The 21,496-nt window shown below is 36.2% G+C and overlaps 1 protein-coding gene across 3 annotated transcripts in view; it reads right to left on the reverse strand.

Moving 5' to 3' along the window:
• Positions 1-1,468: 1,468 nt before the first annotated feature.
• mymx (myomixer) overlaps positions 1,469-21,496 on the reverse strand; it is a 47,365-nt gene continuing 27,337 nt past the window's right edge. For 2 of the 3 annotated variants that reach the window (XM_026277828.1, XM_026277827.1), the window contains exons 15-31: positions 20,321-20,577; positions 20,120-20,240; positions 18,990-19,184; positions 18,747-18,899; positions 16,955-17,172; positions 15,523-15,706; positions 14,685-14,840; positions 13,515-13,829; positions 6,184-8,085; positions 5,356-5,421; positions 5,147-5,227; positions 4,891-4,977; positions 4,606-4,697; positions 4,397-4,482; positions 4,031-4,303; positions 2,993-3,100; positions 1,469-2,073 (exon numbers count right to left, since the gene is read on the reverse strand). In XM_026277828.1, coding sequence (XP_026133613.1) covers positions 1,826-2,073; positions 2,993-3,100; positions 4,031-4,303; positions 4,397-4,482; positions 4,606-4,697; positions 4,891-4,977; positions 5,147-5,227; positions 5,356-5,421; positions 6,184-8,085; positions 13,515-13,829; positions 14,685-14,840; positions 15,523-15,706; positions 16,955-17,172; positions 18,747-18,899; positions 18,990-19,184; positions 20,120-20,240; positions 20,321-20,577 — 4,542 coding nt within the window. In that variant the 3' untranslated portion in view covers positions 1,469-1,825. The remainder of the gene's footprint in view (positions 2,074-2,992; positions 3,101-4,030; positions 4,304-4,396; positions 4,483-4,605; positions 4,698-4,890; positions 4,978-5,146; positions 5,228-5,355; positions 5,422-6,183; positions 8,086-13,514; positions 13,830-14,684; positions 14,841-15,522; positions 15,707-16,954; positions 17,173-18,746; positions 18,900-18,989; positions 19,185-20,119; positions 20,241-20,320; positions 20,578-21,496) is intronic. The other variant, XM_026277829.1, reaches the window with a different exon arrangement.

The raw sequence follows: 21,496 nt of genomic DNA on the forward strand, positions 1-21,496 counted from the left end.
TAATGTTTAGTCTGGAAACACACAGGTTAAAGGGACAGTCGTCCAAAAATGTAAATTACTGTCAACATTTACTCACCCTCAAGTAAATAAATAATGACAGAGCTTTCATTTTTTGTTGAACGAAACCTGTAAGACCACACAGAACTCAAACCAGCCGACGCAGAATAACATGACTAGCTGACAAATATGTGCCAAAACCTCAGAGAAACAAAACAATGGGTGGACATACTGAAACTCAAAGATAATTATCAGCAGAAATTGCAATCCACGCCAAAAACAGGACATACATGAACTGAAAACACGTCAGACCACCTCGAGAGGAATGTGGTGGGAACACAGAACACATCAGCTTTCAAAAGTCTCATATCAGTAGATTCATTACGGCAGTATCATCACATCCACAACAAGCTGCACTCATTTATACACATGAAGAAATCTGGCAAATTATGAAAACCCAGCATGGGAAAATGTCAAGATTGAAGGAAGTGTTCATCCACAAATGAAAGTTCACACCAATGATGATGGCTATAACTAAAACGTTTTGAAATAATATCATTTTTAGTGTGAGGTCATTACTCACCCTCATGATGTTCCTGTTTTTTGTGTTCTTGACTTTTTTTTATGATATTCTGCCAAATCCTTCTCATAAGGACCACTTTGCATTAGAGTTTTGTTGCAAGCTTAATTAAATACACCTGAACGAGTTAATTACACTAAAAACTAAAATGGGGACTGGGTCAGTTGAACTCCAAAATGACAAAAAAGAGACAAGGGAAAATTTACAGAGAGCAGAAATGCCCAAATTTGGCCCGTGATGACATTTGATTTAGCCCACCAAGCCATATCACAAAAAAAAAAAAAAAAAATTATAATGAATATTTTTGTTTGAGCATTTTTTTAAACATTGTTGTGCTTTTTTTTTTTTTGCATTGAAAAGCAAAAACAATACAAGTGAATTTTCATGAAAAATCAATTTTAATTATTTAACTTTTTTTTATTCAATGCATTTTAATATAGTTGAATTTAATAGAATAATATATTATATAATGCAATTTAATATATATTTGAATATACTAATATAATATAGTTGGGATATAATGCATTTACTTTTGATTAGTTTTGAAAACTGATTTTGTTCTCTTTGTAATTAGTTTTTGATAAAAGTGCTGCTAAGTGCATGTTCCATTAAAGAAAGAGTCATATGAGAAATTGCAATTTATACATAAAGCTGAATAAATCATCTTTCGGTTTGATGCATGGTTTATTAGGAGGACAATTTTTGACTTAGATGCAACTATTTGAAAATCTGGAATCTGAGGGTGCAAAAAAAATATATATATTGAGAAAATCACCTTTAAAGTTGTCCAAATGAATTCTTAGCCATGTATATGACTAACTTTTTATATATTTACAGAAGTAAATTTACTAAATATCTTCATGGAACATGATCTTTACTTAATATCCTAATGATTTTTGGCATAAAAGAAAAATCTATAAATTTGACCCATGCAATGTATTTTTGGCTATTGCTACAAATATACCCCAAAGACTTCAGACTGCTTTTGTGCTCCAGGGTTTGGAACGACATAAGGGTGAGTAAATTAAAACTAAACCATCCATTTGAGGCTGATGTGAAAACAGCTGATAAAGTGAGGATAAAGTCGAAAGAGTGAATTTTAAACACCTTGCAGCAACACAATCATACAAGATATTATTTAAAAGTACACAAAAATGGTTCTTGCCATCATATCCATAAATAAATGTAAAACATAAAATGTTTTGAACTTGTGTCCTGCACATGTCAGTCAGAGTCACAAAGTGTCCTTCACTCCTTTTTCCCAAAGAACTTCCTGAAGACTGATTTGTTGGGAGGTCGCGGGAGGCTCATGTAGTTCGTAACGGGCAGATTGGAGACGGACTGCTGCCAGATGCCATTTGTTGGAGCCGTCACAGTGCTTTTACAGACTGATGGCATCTCTCCATCTCTGATGAATAAAGTCACAGAGTAGCTGGAGCTGCTGTCCTGGCCTTTGCCTGAAGGGGGCGCTACAGGCTTGATCCTCTGATATCTGGCTGCAGGAACAGAGGTATCCACATTCAGCAACAGTACATTGATTAAACATCTATTTGTAGGGCCCTTTGAGTCCTGACAGAATATCAGAATCCAGTCATAAAAATGTAATTTTAATGCATAATGCGGAATGTGCAGAAAATGTTTGATGAATAAATCAAAAGTAGGACTGTATGCTTAATTGAATTGCAACAGCAATACTACTACTACTACTACTACTACTACTACTACTGATAATAAAACTTTTTAAAGAAAATAACAATTTTTCTTCCATGTTTTGGTTTGAACAGTAAACCTCCACTGCCAAAAAACCCAAAAGCATTGTTTAATTTGCAACCTGATTACATTTTTACAGTTTTATGCCTCCATTTGATTACAGCAGTCTTTAAACTATAAAGTTAACTTAAAAGTTGCAAAAGTTTTATGAATTCAACTGATTAGTCATGCTTTTTGATTATTAAAACTTAAAACATTAAAATTGATTCCAAAAACATTCAAACTGAAAATGGAATTTAAGGAAAATAAAACCCAATTATAAAAATCTATTTCATAGGGCCATATTTTTTTTTAAACTTCCAATAAATTGTTGATTTTTTAATACGTTTCATGATTTGAATTAATTACATGCTTTTTGATTACTAAACAGAATAAAACAAATCTACAGAAAAAAAAGTGAATTTGGGGAAACAATTAATGTAGGGGTTAATTGAGTGGAATTTGGGGGAACAAAATAAAACACTACATATGGCCCTAAAAAATGATTTTCCCTAAACTTATTATTCAGTTATACAAGTTTCATGCTTTCATGCTGTTTGATTACTCAGATTTAATTTAATCATTAAAACAAACCCCAGAACAAATAAAAAATAAAAATAAAAAAAGTTTTGAAAAATCAAAAACAGATTTAATAGGCTTTAATACCTGAGGTAAAGGAGTGTGAGCGTCTCTTTTCGTGGGTCCAGCCCTGAACGCTGGACGTAGAGGACAGTTTCTGTCTCCGAGATTCGCCGTTAGAGTCAAACTCATCCTCTACAGAGAGGAAAGAAAATGAATCATTCAACCTCTGTGGCACAAGGGCAGACAGTGCAAGTGAGTAACAAAGTACTGGAGGTGAGAAATTATGTGACCAAGGTGGAAATGACAAAATCCAGAGAGCGGAATAGAAATGCTCCTCCTGAAATAGAAAGCTGCTGACGGCGAACAGATGTGACCATGCCTCATAATGTCTGCATGAAGCTCTGCTCAGTACCAGAGTCCTCTCCTGCCCTCTTTTGGATGCTCAAACTTTTGTCTTGCATATTATTTATTTATTATTTGCATTAGTTGACAGTATTGTGGAAACCATACTGTGGAAAGTATACTTTCAAATTCATTATAATAACATACTTAAGATAAATTATATATTTAAAGATTTCTTTCTATTGGACAACAAGGCAAAATACTGATTAAGAAAATGATATTTATTTTAATTTAGTTATTTACTTTATTTTATGTAGTGCAATTTAAAGCAATTTAAATAGTTAACCACATATTTATACACAATTATTATAAATACTCAGAAATATAAGAGTTTATAAAATACGACTATAAACTTGCGTAATTTATTTAAATGAGCCTAATTTATATAAATTTGTCATGATAGTAATGAACAGCAGCATTAAATATTAAAACTACTGCTATATATATATACACACACACACACACACACACACACACATATATAATTTCCACCAAACCTACATTTATTGGATTTAAATAGTAATAAAATATTCATGATACTATATTCATAAAATGTAAATAATAAAAATTTCAGAAGCCTTTAAAACATTTTTCCCCAATCAGTTTGTTTATGAGAACCAAACCAATGCTAAAAAAAATCCCCATATAAAATTAAGAAAATTAAAGATTCCTTATTGTTTTCTTAGTTCAGTGAACTTCATTAATCTCATAGTTTCTTACCACAATGACCTGCATCTGAGAATGAGGGGAGCAACAGATCCTGATGCCTGTGATGGATCTGCAGTCCGTCATTGGTGTGGACCATCATCTCTTTGCTTCGGCCTGAGGCGGGCTGACTCTGTGCTAAAACGGTGGCGGTGACATCATTTCTCATGGGGCAGTGACATTTATCTCCACACTGACATCCGGTGATAGCTGGAGAATGTCTAGGGAGCGTCGCTGAAGCTGAAGACCCATGACATGTTGATCTGTTCACTACAGGATCGCTAGACGCTGTAGAGATAGGATTTCATGTGAACATGACTGTGGTCGTAAAATGCAGCATGGAAAACTTGTTAACGACGGAGACAGTTAATAGTATACTACCAATGTGTTCTTGGATTCTGAGGATCCACTTCTTCATCATAAATCGGGACGAGGCACTGAGGAGATACTTAGATCCATCACGCAATCTGTGAGAAAATGGTTAAACAAAGTCCTTCAACTGAACCTGTGCAGGTGAAAACGATTGAAACAACTCCTTTCATCTCTAACTGAAACAAACATGAGACGTCCTCTAGTTGTTGGTCATTTACCTCAAGCAAAAGCAGTTGGGTTTTTTGGTGTACTCTGGCGAAGGATCACACACCGCTCCAATTAGGTTCAGAGGAGGGCTGGTCACACAGCTCTATGTGTACAAATATAGAGTCATTTTGGCAAAATCTTACCCTTAGATGCTTTAAGACTGCCATAAACGTAATTCAATCACAATTTAATCACAGATCAACCTTGCAATGCAACTAATGATGTCTGTTTGCAATAAAGGAACAGAAAGTATTCTGCTTGTTAGCAAAGCCAGAACATGAAGTCTTCGAGCTTACCTTGAGTGTATCTTTCCTGTCCTGATAGAAACATATTGTTTGTTTGTAAAGCACAGCATGATAGGAGTCCCATGCCCTGCATGGTGCCTGAAACAGAACATTTTAGTGGTTACATAAAGACCAACCGAAAATGCACTAAACAACATAGTCGGACATTTACCACAGTAGCCTGCAGGTAAAATCATGAGGCATGAGACACAAAATGCTCAATTGTTTTGGTTTGGGTCAAGCAAATATCTGTAATTGTGATATTTACCTTCTTTCCACCCAGTAGTAGTTTGTGTTTCCTTTCCAGTGTACCCTCCATAGACACCAGTTCCGGTTCTTGTCTTCCACTCTGAAAAAGAAAGGTCAAAAACCTTGATATGGTGAGATACAATAATGTCTTTTATTCCTCAGCATTCTGAAAAACGTTACAGCATATACTCTCTGTTCTGGTATGGTCTGCTATTATTCTTTGTGTACCTGGATATCATTGTCATTGGTCCCATCCAATCCCATATGAACAGACAGGAGGCTCATGGACTGGTCCTGCAGAGAGAGAAAACACAGCAATTCGTTAATTACCATGACAAAAACAGATTGCATGTGCACTGATCAGAACTACAGCAATGGGCAAAATTATATGAATTGCTGGCCAAAACTTAATTTGAAGGCACAGACTTGCTTATAGAACCCTTCAACCATTTAATGCAAATGCTACATAGTGTAGAGCATATATGCTCCCACAGAAAACGATGGGAAATGTAAGGTATTCACCATTATTCTTTCATTGACAAGCTTTCTAACTCATAAGGGCTTCCTTAGCCTCCCACTAAATACAATACTGTGTTGGCGCTCATGAGCGGAGATCTCACAAATATCATTCTGACACTTGTTGAAGGCAGCATAAGTCAGCTACTTAAATCACTGGTGTCCAATCCTGGAGGGCCACCGTCCTGCAGAGTTTAGCTCCAACTGGACCCAACACACCTCAATGGAAGTTTCTAGTAAATGTTGGGACCTTAAGTTCCTTGGTTAAGGTGTGTTGGATTGAAACTAAAATCTACAGGACATTGGACATCCAGGAACAGGACTTGGATTAACTCTGTACTGTCCTACAGAGTTAAGCTTCAACTTGCCTCAAAACACCTGCCTGGAAGTTTCTAGTAAGCCAAGTAAGACCTTGATTACCTAGTTCAGGTGTTTAATTTGGGTTGGAGCTAAACTCTAGAGGACAGGGTTGGACACCCCTGACTTAAACAGTCCTAAATAACAACAAACTGATTTTGACAGCCAAATTGTAGACCTCACCTTCAGAAACTCTGTTTCCTTCTCATCCTCCTCCTCCTCCTCTTTATAATGGTAGATATACTTTTGTTGGTCCTCTATTTCGGGTATTTTCACAATATCTGAAGCAGTTTCAATATTAGCAACATGTTTGTAAACATTTTCCTGATGTGTGAACGCAGCCCAAGACCTCCTGTCCCCTTCATCCAGAATTTGCCTTGGGTCCTCTTCCCTTGGGTTCTGCTGCTTCCCAGAACCCACCATAGTCTGGATGGATGGTGGCAGTCTGAACTCTGCCACAAGAAGGTTGGGTGCGGAGGACATGACCAACTTCCTGAAAAACACTGCTTGTTCTTTGGGCGAGGGTTCCCTGAGCTGGTCTGACGAAGAGGTGGCCTGGTAACCATTATAAATGATGTCAGAGTTTATACTCTCTCGGTAGCTGTTTGTGTGGTTCCAGATGTCCTCCAGCTCCTCTTCTTCCTGCTCAAACTGTTGATGGTCAGGATGAACTGGATCATCAACATCTATAGATGAGGTAATTATCTTGTCCTTGGAGAACTTCTTGTTGGAGACTCCTGCATCCTGGGGTGGTACCTTCCCAATGGTCCTCTGAGGCACTGGACAATCTGAGGAGTCCACGTATGGACCCTCAGCACATAACTGGAAGCTTCCAGAGCTGGAGTGACCAGAGTCCACCGAGTCCTCTCTTCCATTAGCTCTGAAGTTCAACACCACATGAGATGCATGGCTGGGAGTGCTGGAGGATTTCCCTGGCCTATGGTACATGTGTCCATTAAGATTGTGAACCATGGTATGGACACTGGGACATACATGAATCTCTGCCATAGTTGAGTTGGGGTTGGCTATCTCTTGGCTAGCATCTTCTGGTGGGCTTACATAGTTCTCTTTGCTGTCAAGTTGAGTTTCATTAGCCTCCCAACTAACTAACCCTTCTTTGGTCACAATACTGATCCCAGACAGGTGTTTCTGTTGGATATTGGTCAGATCACTGAGTAATGAGGGACGATTCTCCTCAAGTGGGATGTCCTCAACAACTGGAGAAGGTGGAGAAGGAAATTCATCTTCAGTAAATGATACAGTGTCAATGCTGATCTTTTTGGAGTCTTTACAATCAATCTTGAGGGTTACTTCATCTGTGGGAATTTGTTTGAACTCTACTTTTTGTGTTGGAGGTGAGCGTGATGTTTTAAAGGTGCTCAGAGCTGTCGGACGATCAACCTGAGGGTCCTGGTGATAAGAGTCTGTCTTTTTTTGCTCTGGAGAGGCGATTGTGATAAAATCTTCAATGCTAGGGATGAGGCTCATGTCTTTGGGCAGGTCAAAGCTTAACACAGAGCCCAAGGACAGAAATCTGCAGTGGTTCTTCACATGTCCTTGGGTGCCAACCTCTAAAGTGCTGTGAACTGGAGATCTAACCTCTCCAGGACATTCTGTATCTATGTCTTTCACTAAAGGGTTCTTTATGTAGTCCAAGAGCTGAGTCCCAATGCTGTTTGGTTTCCTTGCATTTTTCCATTTCTTCCTTTCCTTCAGGGGCCAAGTATGTGTCTCGTATGTCACCGGTTCAGATACAGGTGGTAACCCAGCTTCCTCTGACAGCTCCTCTCCCATGATCTTCTGAATGGTGTGTTTACGGTCATCTTTCTTCTTCTTCGTCTTCTTGCTCTTTTTATTTAGGCTGCTAAAGATTGAGATATTGCTGTTCGTTTCCAGGAGGTTGTTGGTCTGCTGAATGGTTTCTTCGATGGAGGACGAGGAGTACGGAGAGGTGCAAGGGGAGGAGGAAGCATACAGGGACGTTCTGGGTGAGGAGGAAGAGGGCCTCTGGGATTTGTCTTGGGGAGGCGTCATACTCTCATACACTGCTGTGTTGTTTTCTGTAAAATGCATGTAGGTACTTACCTAAAACACAAGGATATGATTGTTTTAATGTGTTATCACCTTTTTTCTGGCATGCATAAAGCAGTTAGCATGCATAAGTATCACACTTCAATACAAGGTTCACCCTTCAAAGATTCGTCATGCTAATTATCTGATGAACAATGTTCCTAAAAAGCATTTAGGTAGTTAGATCACACATAAAAATGAGCGAATGTCATTGCATTGCAAAACAAAATATACAATGAAGTGGCATCTGCAAACAAGCACTGCTGTAATTTTTAATGAATAGTGTTCATCATCTATTGGATTACATCTTTAATGGATTTTTCCGTACATTTCTGCCATGTGTAAATTAACACAGTCAACACTGATATGCTACTACTAAATATATTGTAGAAACTTAAATTTCTGTATCGTTGCATCGTGGTAAGTGCTATAGAAATAAACTTGAATTGAACTGAATTAACGCATACATGAAGTCAGTTATCCTTAAATACAGTTCACACAGGTGTAGTTCATCACATTAACTATCAACCCTTTCACAACCACAAAGTGTCTTCATTTTGGACCTTGCAAGTGTGCTTATGTAATCTTGATTATAAATGTGGCTTGGTTTGGCATGTTGTTATCTTATGTAATGACATTCATATTTAAGTGTGACTTAAGTGTCCAAATACTTTTTATGGACACAATTCAAACACTGAAACATTATTATGTGTTATAACCATTTATGAAAATAAGTGTTTTAGTATCTGAACACAGCACTTCTGTGAGTCTCTGGCTCAAGCGAAGCATTCCTAAGCGAAAACATAGAAACATGTTGTTACTGATGAATGATGACATTGCTCTGCAATGATAAAAACATTTAAAATGCTGAAACATCTTTTCCTTCACTGTTTCGTCAAGCAGCAGGAATTCACATTTGTTATGGGAAAAAAATAAAAATTTATTGCATTGTGTGAAGAAAAATGATGCAAAACTTGCCACTACACTGCCATTATGTTGTGGATGTTTGCCATGGTGCTGCTATGCTGTCGCTACATACTATGTGGTTACTAATGTATTGTAAGGTTATGTTTATTGTGTTGCCATGGTATGTTCTGGGTCATTGCCAAGGCATTACTATGCATTGCTAAGGTGTTCTATGTTTCTGTGTGTTGCTATGCTGTTGGTAAGATGTTCTAAGTGGTTGCTAGGGTGTTGCTATGTTGTTGCCAATGTGTTTTTGCCTAGTTGCCAGCATGTCACTAAGCAGTTGGTAATGTGTTCAGAGTGTTGCTATATTATTGCTAATCTGCTCTAGGTGTTTGCTAGGGTGTTGCTATGCTTTGCTAAGGTGTTCTGTATACTTGTCAGGGCAACGAGCTCTCTAAGCTGTTCCAGGTGGTTGCCAGGGTGTTGCTATGGGACTCTGGGTAGTTGCCAGGCCATACTTCATGGTTGTGTTTTAAATGGTTTTAGTGTGTTGCTATGCTAAGATGTTATATTTGATTGCTAGGAAATTGCTATGCTATTGCTAAGGTATTCTGGACAGTTGTCAAGCTATTGTGATTGGCTTTAAGTGTGTTGCTATGTAATTGCAAAGGTGTTCTAGATAGTTGCTAGGGAGTTGCTATGCTGTTACTAGGATGTTCTGAGTAGTTGCTAGAGTGTAACTATGCAGCTGCTAAGGTATTCTGAGTGTTTTTTTAGTGTACAGCTATGGGATCGCGGAGGTGGTCTGGGTGGTTGCTAAGGAGTTGCTATGTGATTAATATTCTAGATGGTTGTAAGGGTGTTGCTACATGATTCTGAGTGGTTGCTTACATCAAAAAGCCACACCAAACCTAAGCAAACATCACTAATTAAGCAAAAACATTAGATTTACTGTACATGAGAACAACATTAACAAAAGAACAATAGCAATGCTACACAAGCACACTTAATAAGAACCATCTGCCCTTAAACATGTCGTCATACACAGCTGTAATGGCTTGACCTTTCACCCTGTGACTAATCTTGTGTTGCTTTGGCAGCCCCAGATCATAAATCATACAGAGAAGTCAGAAGGGCCTTCTAGAAAGTTCACACCAAATTCTCCAGCACCCCTCACTCCTGCTGGGAGCGATTTCAAAACTCAGCGATCATGGGGAGCAAAGGGTGAGGTCACATCTCAGCACCGCACGGCTTTCATGAATGAGAGCTTACGTAAGAGTGAAAAACCCCACTGCATGAATCTTTTCACCTCTCTTATCATCTGCTTCCTTTGTCATTGTCTTCCTACATGCATATCTGGTTAAAACAACCGATTTGCAGCAAATTTTCAGATCTACTAAAGACCCCTGGCCTCTGCAGCTTTCTGACTTATCATGATGGAGCAAGAGCTTAAAGAGTTAAACGTAGAGTTGCCCTTAACTAAAGATTTGACTTGTAGTAATTCACTAAAGGCAGTAGTCAAATAATCGCCATCTCCACAGTACAATGGTGTGCCTTTAGAGAAAAAAAGCACCTTTCATAAGGTTTATATAATCGGAGAGTATTTGTTTTTAATTGGTTCATTCAAAAGTAGATGTTTCGATCTTTCTATAGATATATTTCTCATGTTTGTGAGGCAGTAGCCTACAGTATATGCTGAGTTTCAGTTCATTTTTGTGATGCTCTCTAGTTCATGGAGATGGCAAAAAAATGCATCTTGATTGTTTTCTTTATTTTACAAAAGCACAACATTTTGTTGATACTGTACAGAAGTACAGACGTTTTTCTGAGTGTACAGAAAATAAAAGTAGACCCTTTACAGTCTCGAATGATGTATTGCTCTTATCTGCAAGGGCAAAAATGACAGTATTTTTTAAGATGTTTTCAGGAGAAATGCAAAAAGTGAGCTAACAGCTTCTACACTCCACACAAACACTTCAATAAGTGACTAAAAGTGCACATTTACCTAATTTAATGTGCTACTACTTTCATGTTTTACTTTCAAAAGCCATATTTGAGGTTGATGAATGTTAAATGGATGTTTGGATTTCCTTCATGGATTTACTGTCATTAACTCAAGGACCAGCCATTAACAATCTGTTCTTCACGTACAGTTTTTTTTTAGCCTCTTCTAGGCTATTAGGGGGGCAACACTAGAAAAAAGACTAGAAGTTTGCTCTGTGTCATGCAAAGCTATTGTATAGGCGCAAAATAATGCTTTGACTTTGACTTTGTGTGATTACACTCTGATCTCCAGGTTATCGTTTGTAAGCGGTAACTCAATATAGGCAAAAAGCTTAAGGGGCACAAAATAAAAAATTCTGCTGACAGATATCATAATGCACTTGAAATGATACAATATGACAGTAGACACTTTCCCACAAGCGCTAATCTTCCTGATGTTTTCCAGAAAATCTACTGGATTACATGAGAGCTGAAAAACCTACAGCAATGGCCAAAATTTCCCAAATAACTTCTAATACTGACTTCACATGTAATACTCCACTTCACAGACCATGATGGCATAATAAAAGCCCCAAGAATATTGCAAAACCATTTAAGGCTACTAAATGCTACTATATTTGTAAACTTCTGAAACCGTTCCAAGAAACACATGCTTTTTATTTTTGCTGCAATTACTTGTTCCCTAAAAATGTTCCCAAAGACAATTTTGTAAACAACCAGAGTGTTTGAAATGAGGCTTTATATGTGTATTTTGAAGATTTTCTCATCCTGGCATTACATCCTGGCATTACCTGGCCATAGCTGTTAGTAATCTCCACTTAACCACAGTGACCCCTCTTCCGTCTCTTTCTCTTTCCAACTACGGTGCAAATAAATGATCAGGCCAATGGCAACTTTTGAGAGTAGCATATGATTAGACAATGATTATGAGATTTACTGCAATGCTTTAGTGACCAAAAAAAAAATACACTGAGATGTTTCGAGATCGTGATGTTAGTCAGTCCATCACACTACAGTCCTCATGCAGACACACACAGTAGTGCTGGGAAGATTACTTACAAATTGTAGTTACTGATTCCAAATTGCATGACAAAAATGTTAGTTTTATATTTTAGGTATTTTAATCAGACTACTTTTTGATTACTTTTAGATCACTTTTGTTTGGAAGCCTGTTGACACCACTAAATAAAAAAGAAAAGAAAATGTAATTGCGACTTTTTATCTCACAATTCAGAGTTTATATCTCTCAACAGAGATATAAACTCGCAATTCAGACTTTTTTTCTTTGAATTGAATGATATATACTTGCAATTGTGACAAAAACCCAAGTCTGACTTCATTTATTTTTTAATTTGCAATTGAGAATTTATATCACACAATTAGCAGGAAGAAAAGTTGCGAGATACAAACATGCAATTTTGACTTTATTACAATTGTGAATTTATATCACGTAATTCTAACTTTATAACTTGCAATTGCGAGTTTAAGACATGCATTTACATTATAAGAAAAAAACTCAGAATCGCAATATACAAATGCAATTCTGACTTAATTTTTTTGCAGTTGTGAGTTTATATCTCACAATTCTGATAAAAAATGTCAGAGTACGGGAAATGGACTTCCATACTTTTGACCAAACTTGTTTATCACATTGATTCAAATAGAATAATCTTGTAAAATATAATAAAAAAAAACGAATAAAATATATTTTCTTTCTCTTCATATTTTTATATCAATGTTACATTATGTCAAAGTTTCCCAAACTGAAGTTGGTGAAGGAACTAATAATTAATTACATCATAAAAATTTTAGATTTACATAAATAATTTTAAAATAATGGTGTTTGAAAGACAAAAGCCTTCCAAAGACATATTAATACATGGTTAAATAAATCAGTGATGATTGAAAAATATATATATATATATAATTTGTTTAATCAGTTGTTGATACGATGTTGGGATGTTGAGAAAACACCAGTTTTTTGAAAATCCAGTGGTCAAATATGCGGCCTCAGTTTTCTGTGTAATTATAGCCATCTGACTAATGACTGGACTTTGTGTAAATGACAACAAAACTTTAGAAAGGAACATTTAAATGATGGAAATATTTATGAATATAGTGTGTGATTACTATGTAATCAATAGAAAGTAACTGTAGTCTGATTATGAGTATTTTAAAAGGTAATATAATCGAACTACATACAAGTGCTTAATTTTGGGAATCCAGATTACATGTAATCAGTTACTACCCAGCACTGCACACAAGTACCATGTTTCTGTTCACTCGTGCAGGGCTACTGACCAACTATATTTACCTCTTCTGCACTGTGTCGATAAATCTTTTATTTCGCTTTAAACTACCAAAAAGCCCCTGGCAGCACTTCCAAAAACTTTTAAAGGCAGAAGAGTGAGACTCAGCAGGCTGAAGGGGAAGGTAGAACAAAACAGAGAAGGGTGGTTTTGAGGAAAGAGAAGCAAAATGTAAGAAGGCTGAGAGGGATATAACACAGAGTGATTTTTAATCATTCTCACCCTGTGCACAGGTTCGAGCACCGGCACGCCACCTTCCCTCCCAGGCTCTTGCACCTGGATTTGTGTGTCTCCAGAGTTACTGAAGCTGAGGATGAGGTTGACAGTGCCTCCTAAAGCTGAAGAACTGGGTTCCTTTAACACCAGGTACGGTGAGTCTGGCCTCTCTAAATGACCACTATCATCGCTTCCTTTAGGACTGACACTCTTCATCACCTCGTATCCATTATCATGCTGCAAACGGTCCTCCATGTCACCAGGGGGAGCACTTGTGAGGCTTTCGGTTTTCTTCTGAGAAGCCTCGGGTGAGGTTTCCACCTGAAAAATGGCAAAAGGTGAGGAGACTGCATCTTTGGGTCGATCTTACGAAAACTGTCAAGGATTTTCAGGTCACTTTTCATAACAAAAGATGGAAAGAAAAAATATGTTTTAAATAGAGACAAAAACATATTGTAATTTAGGACTTTTAAGATTGCTTGCAATGTGACATTATTTGACAGTTAAGCACATCAATTTCCCATTACTAAAAAAGCAACAACAAAAAACTGTATTATACTCTATTTTATTCTATATTAATAAAATAGTAAAGTTTGTTTGTGATTGTTTCTACATTTAGTACCGTTCATTTAATACATGCTGATTTAAATATAAAAAAAAATCACTGCATTTGCAGTATTTTGTAACTTTAAAACAAAAAAATAATAATGCAATACAAAAATGATTAGACTGAAAATAAGCGAAATTATAAAAATCTTAAAGATTAGGTTTTTTATTTAAAAAAAAAACATTTATTTATTAATATATTATTCTTTTTTTAATTTTTTTATTTTGGTTGGGTTGATCTCATGAAAATGGTCAAGGATTTCAGGAGCATTAAGATGGTTTGCAATGACATTTTAATGCAAAAATTCTACATTATTATATAGTGAAGCATTTATACATTTAGTAGCATTTGCTGCATTTAATATAAACTGATGCAAAAAAAAAAAAAAGTCATTTATAAAATGGTGAAGTATTTCTACTTTTACATTTGATATATGCTAATGTAAATTGAAAAATCACTGCTTTACAGTATCTCTTTACTGTAAGATATTTATTGATCGATACAGATATTATTTAAGATAAATCAGAACATTTTCCATCATCAATTTGATCAATAAGAATGGGTTCTACCTGTGTTTGCGGGCTGCAGACCATGGTCTCAGAGTAAATAGCGTCTGTCTGAGCTTCTTCAGCTTTCTGTCTGCTCAACAGCTGATCCTTCTGAGCCCTCCAGTGGACCAGGATCCATCCCAGCATGCACCTCAGCTCCTCCATCCTCTCTCTGATCTGCACAACACATAATAAACAAACCGTTTTAACGTTCTGTCATCCCAGAAGCAACTGAAGCAGATATTAAAGGGATAGTTCACCCAAAATTTAAAACTTAAACCACTCTCATTTACCCTCAAGGCATCCTAGGTGTATATGACTTTCTTTTAAAGGTACAGTATATATATAAAAAATGTCCTTTATAATATATAAGATTTATAATGGCAGTGAATGGGTGTTATTTTACAATAGTACAATAGATGCCAAATAAAAGTGCATCCATACATCATAAAAAATGCTCAATAGGACTCTGGGTAGGGACGGGTAATTTTAATTGATAATAGTTATAAATTAATAATTAAAATTAATTATAATAGCTAGAGTTTACTGTTTAATTAAGTTTTAAATATGGAATTTTTTATTACAAAAACCCATGGATTTGCTTCATGAGGCCTTAATTAACCCTTCGGAGCCAAGTGGGACACTTTTTATGAAGGATGGATGCACTTTATTGCACTTCTTTTGGACTATTGTAAAACATGGAAGAGCAGGAAAATGTTTTAATATAATTTTTACATTTAATATAATATGTTTGTTTCATCTGAAAGAATAAAGTCATATACACTTATGGCTTAAGGGGGAGTTAATCAAGGGGAAATGTTAATTATTGGGTAAAGAAAGCTTATTTGTGACTCTCTACCATCTTGTTGAGGTGATGCTCATCGTCAAACAGTTTTTGTCCAGCCACAGCGAGCTGGTCAAACTCCTCGAACTTCTGCTCTATCTGCCGATCCAGAACCTCAACCAGAGGCTCCTGGTTCTCTCGGCTTTGACGCAGAGCACTTTCGGAGAAAATGCAGGAGCGGGTGTCTTCCGTCCAAGAGCTGTGGGAGAGAAGAGAGGTGAAGACAAGCGCTTCAGGCCAATACACAAGCTCAAGATGACGCTTTCCAGACGTTTCTCCAAACACATCAAGAGAACACCATGTGAACAGACGTCTCCCATCAATAAATCAAACATTAGCTCTGCAAACTATATTCATAGAACATTCCTGGTGAATTACACACCGAAAACATGTGCAGCTCACATTTAACCTTCAAGGACCTTCGTGATTTTTTATTTATTTATGCCATTATTTTCATGACAATTAAGCAAGTTTCCCTCAAATTTGCATTACTGTAATGTGTCCATTATACTGTATTTCCTAATTAAAAAAAAAAAAAAAAAGATAAAAATACAGTTTTTTCGGGACTATAAGTTGCGACTTATAGTCAGGTGTGAATAATTTATCAAAATTAATTTGACATGAACCAAGAGAAATGAATCAAGAGAAAACATTACCGTCTCCAGCCTCGAGAGGGCGCTCTATGCTCCTCAGTTCTCCTGTAGTCTACACTGAAGACATAGAGCGCCCTCTCGTGGCTGGAAACGGTAATGTTTTCTCTTGGTTCTAAATAAATGCGACTTATATATGTTTTTTTCCTCATCATGACGTATTTTTGGACTGATATGACTTATACTAAGGTGCGACTTATAGTCTGATGGTAAATAAATACATATTAAGTATTTACTATTTATGGTAGTATTTGGTCTAGTTTTAATTTATGCTGGTTTTCAAAATATTGATTGATTGATTGAAGTTTTTTTTTTTTTTTTACTTGCACTATTGCATTGTCTGGGCACATTACAGTAAAATAAACTGAAACAGAAACCTGCTTAACTGTCACAAAAATAATGAAAAAAAATTATATTTACAAATGACAATTTATGATAAAAAAATTACAAAGTAATTAAAATTACTTTTATATATGGTATGTATTTATATATATATATGTCTGTATTACATACAGTAAATTTAGTTGTTTTTTATTTTAAATGATCTACTACTTTCTATTTATTATTAATGTGTAATAACACATTTAATCAAAATTTAGGGAGAAATGTCACAGTATATGCCATGAAAATATTGTAATGCAAAAAATGTCCAATGGTCCAATTTATTTTATTTTTTTTAATTTATTTAAAAAATAAAAATGGAAGGGGCATGATTTGTACATGTTCTTGTGATGTCAATCTTTAACAAAATGAGAAATAAAATGAGGTCTCATTTAATCGTTTTATCACTGACTTACATCATTGCCAGATAGTTCCTTAAGAAATACCGCAGATGTCTGAACTGCAGGAGTCTCTTCTTGTTTTCAGTCACACTTGTGCCGAGCTCGTCCCAGACGTTCAGGCTGGTCTGAATCTCATTCCCTACAGCGGTCATCCTCTCCGGACACACGTCTGACAAACGCCTCGCCAGACTCACCAAGGCCTCGACCTCCTCCTTCAAGACCCCGTATTCAGCCTGGACGAAGAAAACACGTCTAGGTTTAAGTTCACAATTGCATACTAGAATCCAACTAGTGCGTTTTGCAGCATTAACCCTTTGCAAACTGTGCAAACTCGTACGGCTTTAAATCTTTTAACTAAATGCTTTACATATGCATTGCTGGCATCGCTGACAGAGTTTCTGAAGGTAATTAAAAGTGTTAATAAGAATCAAGCCGCTCTGTGTTTCAGTTCTGCGCCTGCAAAACAGAGATTGTCAGATGCTTTGTGCATGAGCATCAAACTATTTTTGGGGTTTCCTGAAAGATGTGTTTGCGTTTGCACGCCATCGAGGTATTATTGCATTGTAACGCACCCACACAATGCTGCGGTCTCAAATGAATCAACCGACACATACAAATACACATCATAAACGCCAAAAACCTGAACACAATGGAGTCCTGTGTGGATAATAAAGGCATGTGTGGGCTCACTTCATTATCGAACAAAACAAGGGTCTAACTGAGCCTCGGTGGATGTCCAGCTTCAACCACAACAGGAAACAGATTCTAGAAACAATGTGCTAAAACAAATTCATCACAAGAGGTGGGAGAAAGACGTTTCCATTAGATCAACACCAGGAGGTCACGGCAAACAAGATGCTTCCTGTTCTCAGAGACCTTTCACTGGTCAATGCTTCGGACGTGTTATTGTGTATAAACACTGGGTTTCTGTCTTACTTTAAAAAATATATATAAATAAAACAACAACCCCACAAAAGGGTGAATCACATGAAAGTATGTCCAGGTAACATTTCACAACCAAAATCTGCATGAATAAAATCAGCTCAGTTTTTACCACCATGAATTTTATTTTAAATGTAAAAAAATGTTGTTGTTTTTTTGTTTGTTTTTCAATACTTCTACAACTACTACTAATTAATAATGATGATAATAATAATAATAAATATTATTATTAATAAATATAATTATATCTTTTTCATTTCTTGTAATTAATTCTTATTTTTATAACTTAATTGTCATGGAAATAAATGCAATAATAATAATATTAATAAAAATAATTATAATTATTTTATTAATAAGATGTATTTTTTTGTTACTTAACTGTCATGAAAATAATCGCAGCACAATAATCACAATAATAATAATATATAATAATAATAATAATAATAATAATAATAATAATAATAATAAACAATAATTTAATTTCTTACAAAATAATAAAATAATACACAATATTATAAAATTATATCATATATTTATATATGTAATTATTTTAAATGTGAGTATTTTCCTGAAAATGCTGTAAAAATAATCTGTATTAAATAAAAAAGATACATTGAGGGCAGAACAACAACAATACAATTATTTATAAATATTTTTCAATTTAATTTAATAATTTTTCTTTTTTTATTATTATTATTATTATTTTTTTTTTTGCATTACAGCAGCAAGATTGTTAGGAGAAAATAGCTTTAACTGTCATAAAAATAATGTAGCACTGCCTAATAATTTACCGGTCTGTATGAGCTTAGGTTTCGTGACATTCACCCTAAACTCTAAACACATTCTTCTCTAGCAGAACCCGTACCTCCAGCTGGTCCTGGTACTCCTGCAGGTCATCGAGACCGCAGCGATCCGGCTCACATCTCACTGCCATCTCACTCTCCATCTCCAGCACATCTACGGCGAGTTCGGCACAGCGCTGCAGACACTGCTCCACGCGCGCCGACACTATGGCATGCTGGGAAACGAGGAAGAGATGAATAGGACGGAGAATAGTGAATGTCAGGTCTGCTTCAACACAAACAAACGTTAATGTGACTCTACTCACCCTGGCGAGCAGCTCCTGGATGCTCTGGTCATGTGACTGCGAGCTGCCCCGCTCCCGCATCGTGTCATTAAGCATCTCAACGGCTTCTCTGAGCTCCTTCACAGGGTTCCCAAAGGCTTCCATCAGGGGCTCATCATGTCCTTTCACCGGCAAGCCCAAAAGAGACAGTCCAGAGTCAAGCTCACTGCACAGCGGCTGGAGGAACACAGTTCAACAATGAATAAACCAGCTCTCTGGAATACTTGATTCTGATTGGTCGATCCTGCCATGCTGATCACATATTTCTGTTTAATGGCACTTGACTGTATAATGAACTGTTTCTTTCCAACACAGCTGTGCTAGTTTGATGTCTCATATCACTCCATAATCTCTTTGATCTCATATAATACAATCATTTAAACTTATTCTGAAAGTCATTATGAAATACAATCTGAATTGTTTTGGCTTTGAGCTGAAAACTCTGAAAACTCATAAAAATGGGTAGAAATTACAGAAATTTCAGCAACTTGATGGACGGATAGATTCCAATAGTGTGACAAATTAGCAAATTGCTAAACCATCGACATGATACTCTAATAATAATAACAATACACAGCATTGTATTGTAAAAAATAGATTTATCAGTGTAATATAATGATAACATTATCATTTTAGTTCATAAGTTTTATAAATATATATTGAATAGTTATATGTTAATTAAATTAAATAATATAATATTAATTAATATGTATATCAAATTTATATATTATGATTAATGCAAATTATTAAAATATATTTATATTATTTTAAAAGTATTATTTATAGCAATAATAATACTAATCCAACATAAATATATATTATGGAAACTGAAATGAATGGGACCATAGATGATGCTGACAATAATTCAGACATTTTTACAGTGCAGCTCGTGGATTGTTGTTCTATGGTGGTTTGGAACAAGCAACCTTTCTGGTTATCACTAAACCATGCAATCTTCTTATGGCACACTTGATCTCCAGTGCTAACAAATACATGGGTTTGATTCCCAGAAAATGCACAAAACCTTGGCTGCAATGCGAGTCACTTTGCATAAATGCATCCGTCAAATGCATGAACGTAAATGAAGTGGAAAAACTTAACCCGTAGCTAACCTGTCCCAGGGTGCTGTAGTGACTTTCCTCGAGCTCCAGCTTCTCCAGGAAGTCTGTGAGCATCCGTGTGTCCTTCAGCTCTGAGCTCTGCTGGGTCAGTGCCATCTGCACACTGCTGAACCTGAAAGAAACAAACATGCTCATACATCCGAACACCGCAGCGCAAACAACATCTATCCGAGTCGAACCGGTGGCACACACTTCTTCTCCACGTCCTTCAGCCGTGCACGAAGCAGCGGAGTGTGAAGATGTCTTTGACTGCTCAGATGATCTACTTCCTGTCTGAGGGTCTGCAGCTCCAGACGTCTGTCCTCCAGCTCCTGCTCCAGCTGGCAGCTCTCTAGCTCCGCCACGCTCACAGACTCGGGGTCTCCAGACAGAGACGGCTGTTTGATGGACAGCTCCAGCGCTTCTAACCACGCCTCCAGACTGGCCAGAGACTGCAGCATCCACACCACCTGCCAATCACAGCCAAACAACTCACAGTGATCAATAGTGAGTCTGTCACAGATTATACAGTGCACAACTCACAAATACACTCATGAGACAGAGCAGACCATTGCATTGTGAGATATTATATTCTATGATTCGATACTGAACAATTAACAAACTGTGTGCATTTGGCAAAAATTAGTTTACTCTGGATTTTAAATTACATTTTGTGAATATTTTGCCTTTTGGCAGTCCAATAAAATAATGAGTAAAAGAATGCAAATATGTCCTAATATTTTTATGTTACTTTAATTTTGTTTGCTTGCCATTGCGCTGTTTGTATTATATGCATTCAACTTACAACTTTTGTATTGTGACATTATTTGCAAGATAATTAAGTGCCTTTTCCATCTAAAACCAATGAAATGCAGCAACACATTTTATTTGATTTTTCTGCATTCCCCTTTACATTTTCAAAACTAATATTAAATGCAACAAGACCAAAATAAATTGTATATTTGATAATCAAATCCACATTAATGAAATATGTAATCTAGTCACACACAAATATACAGCATCATAGTGATGAAAATCACATTAAAATAGATTATTTTTTTGCATAGTTTTTCTTCATGCACTGTACAGTATTTATGTGAAGCAGTATGCAAAATGCAATGATCATTATTTCAAACAGAAGTCTGTTACATTTTTGTTACACAACTTTATTAGGTTGCATGTTTAATCCATCTTGTAAACTAATACTGTTTTTACATTTTACTACAGTTTTGTGTAATAAAAAAAAAAAAAAGAAGTCAAATTATGTTTTGATTGACACTGCAAGTTGACTCTTGATGTTGCATGCACATGCAGTGTGCTTTACTGTAGCTGTACTGTATGTGGGCATTTCTATGCATAATAAATGGCATATTTTTCTCAGTATATATA

The sequence above is a fragment of the Carassius auratus genome, chromosome 13, assembly GCF_003368295.1.
Source record: "Carassius auratus strain Wakin chromosome 13, ASM336829v1, whole genome shotgun sequence".
In the NCBI taxonomy this organism is placed as follows: domain Eukaryota; kingdom Metazoa; phylum Chordata; class Actinopteri; order Cypriniformes; family Cyprinidae; genus Carassius; species Carassius auratus.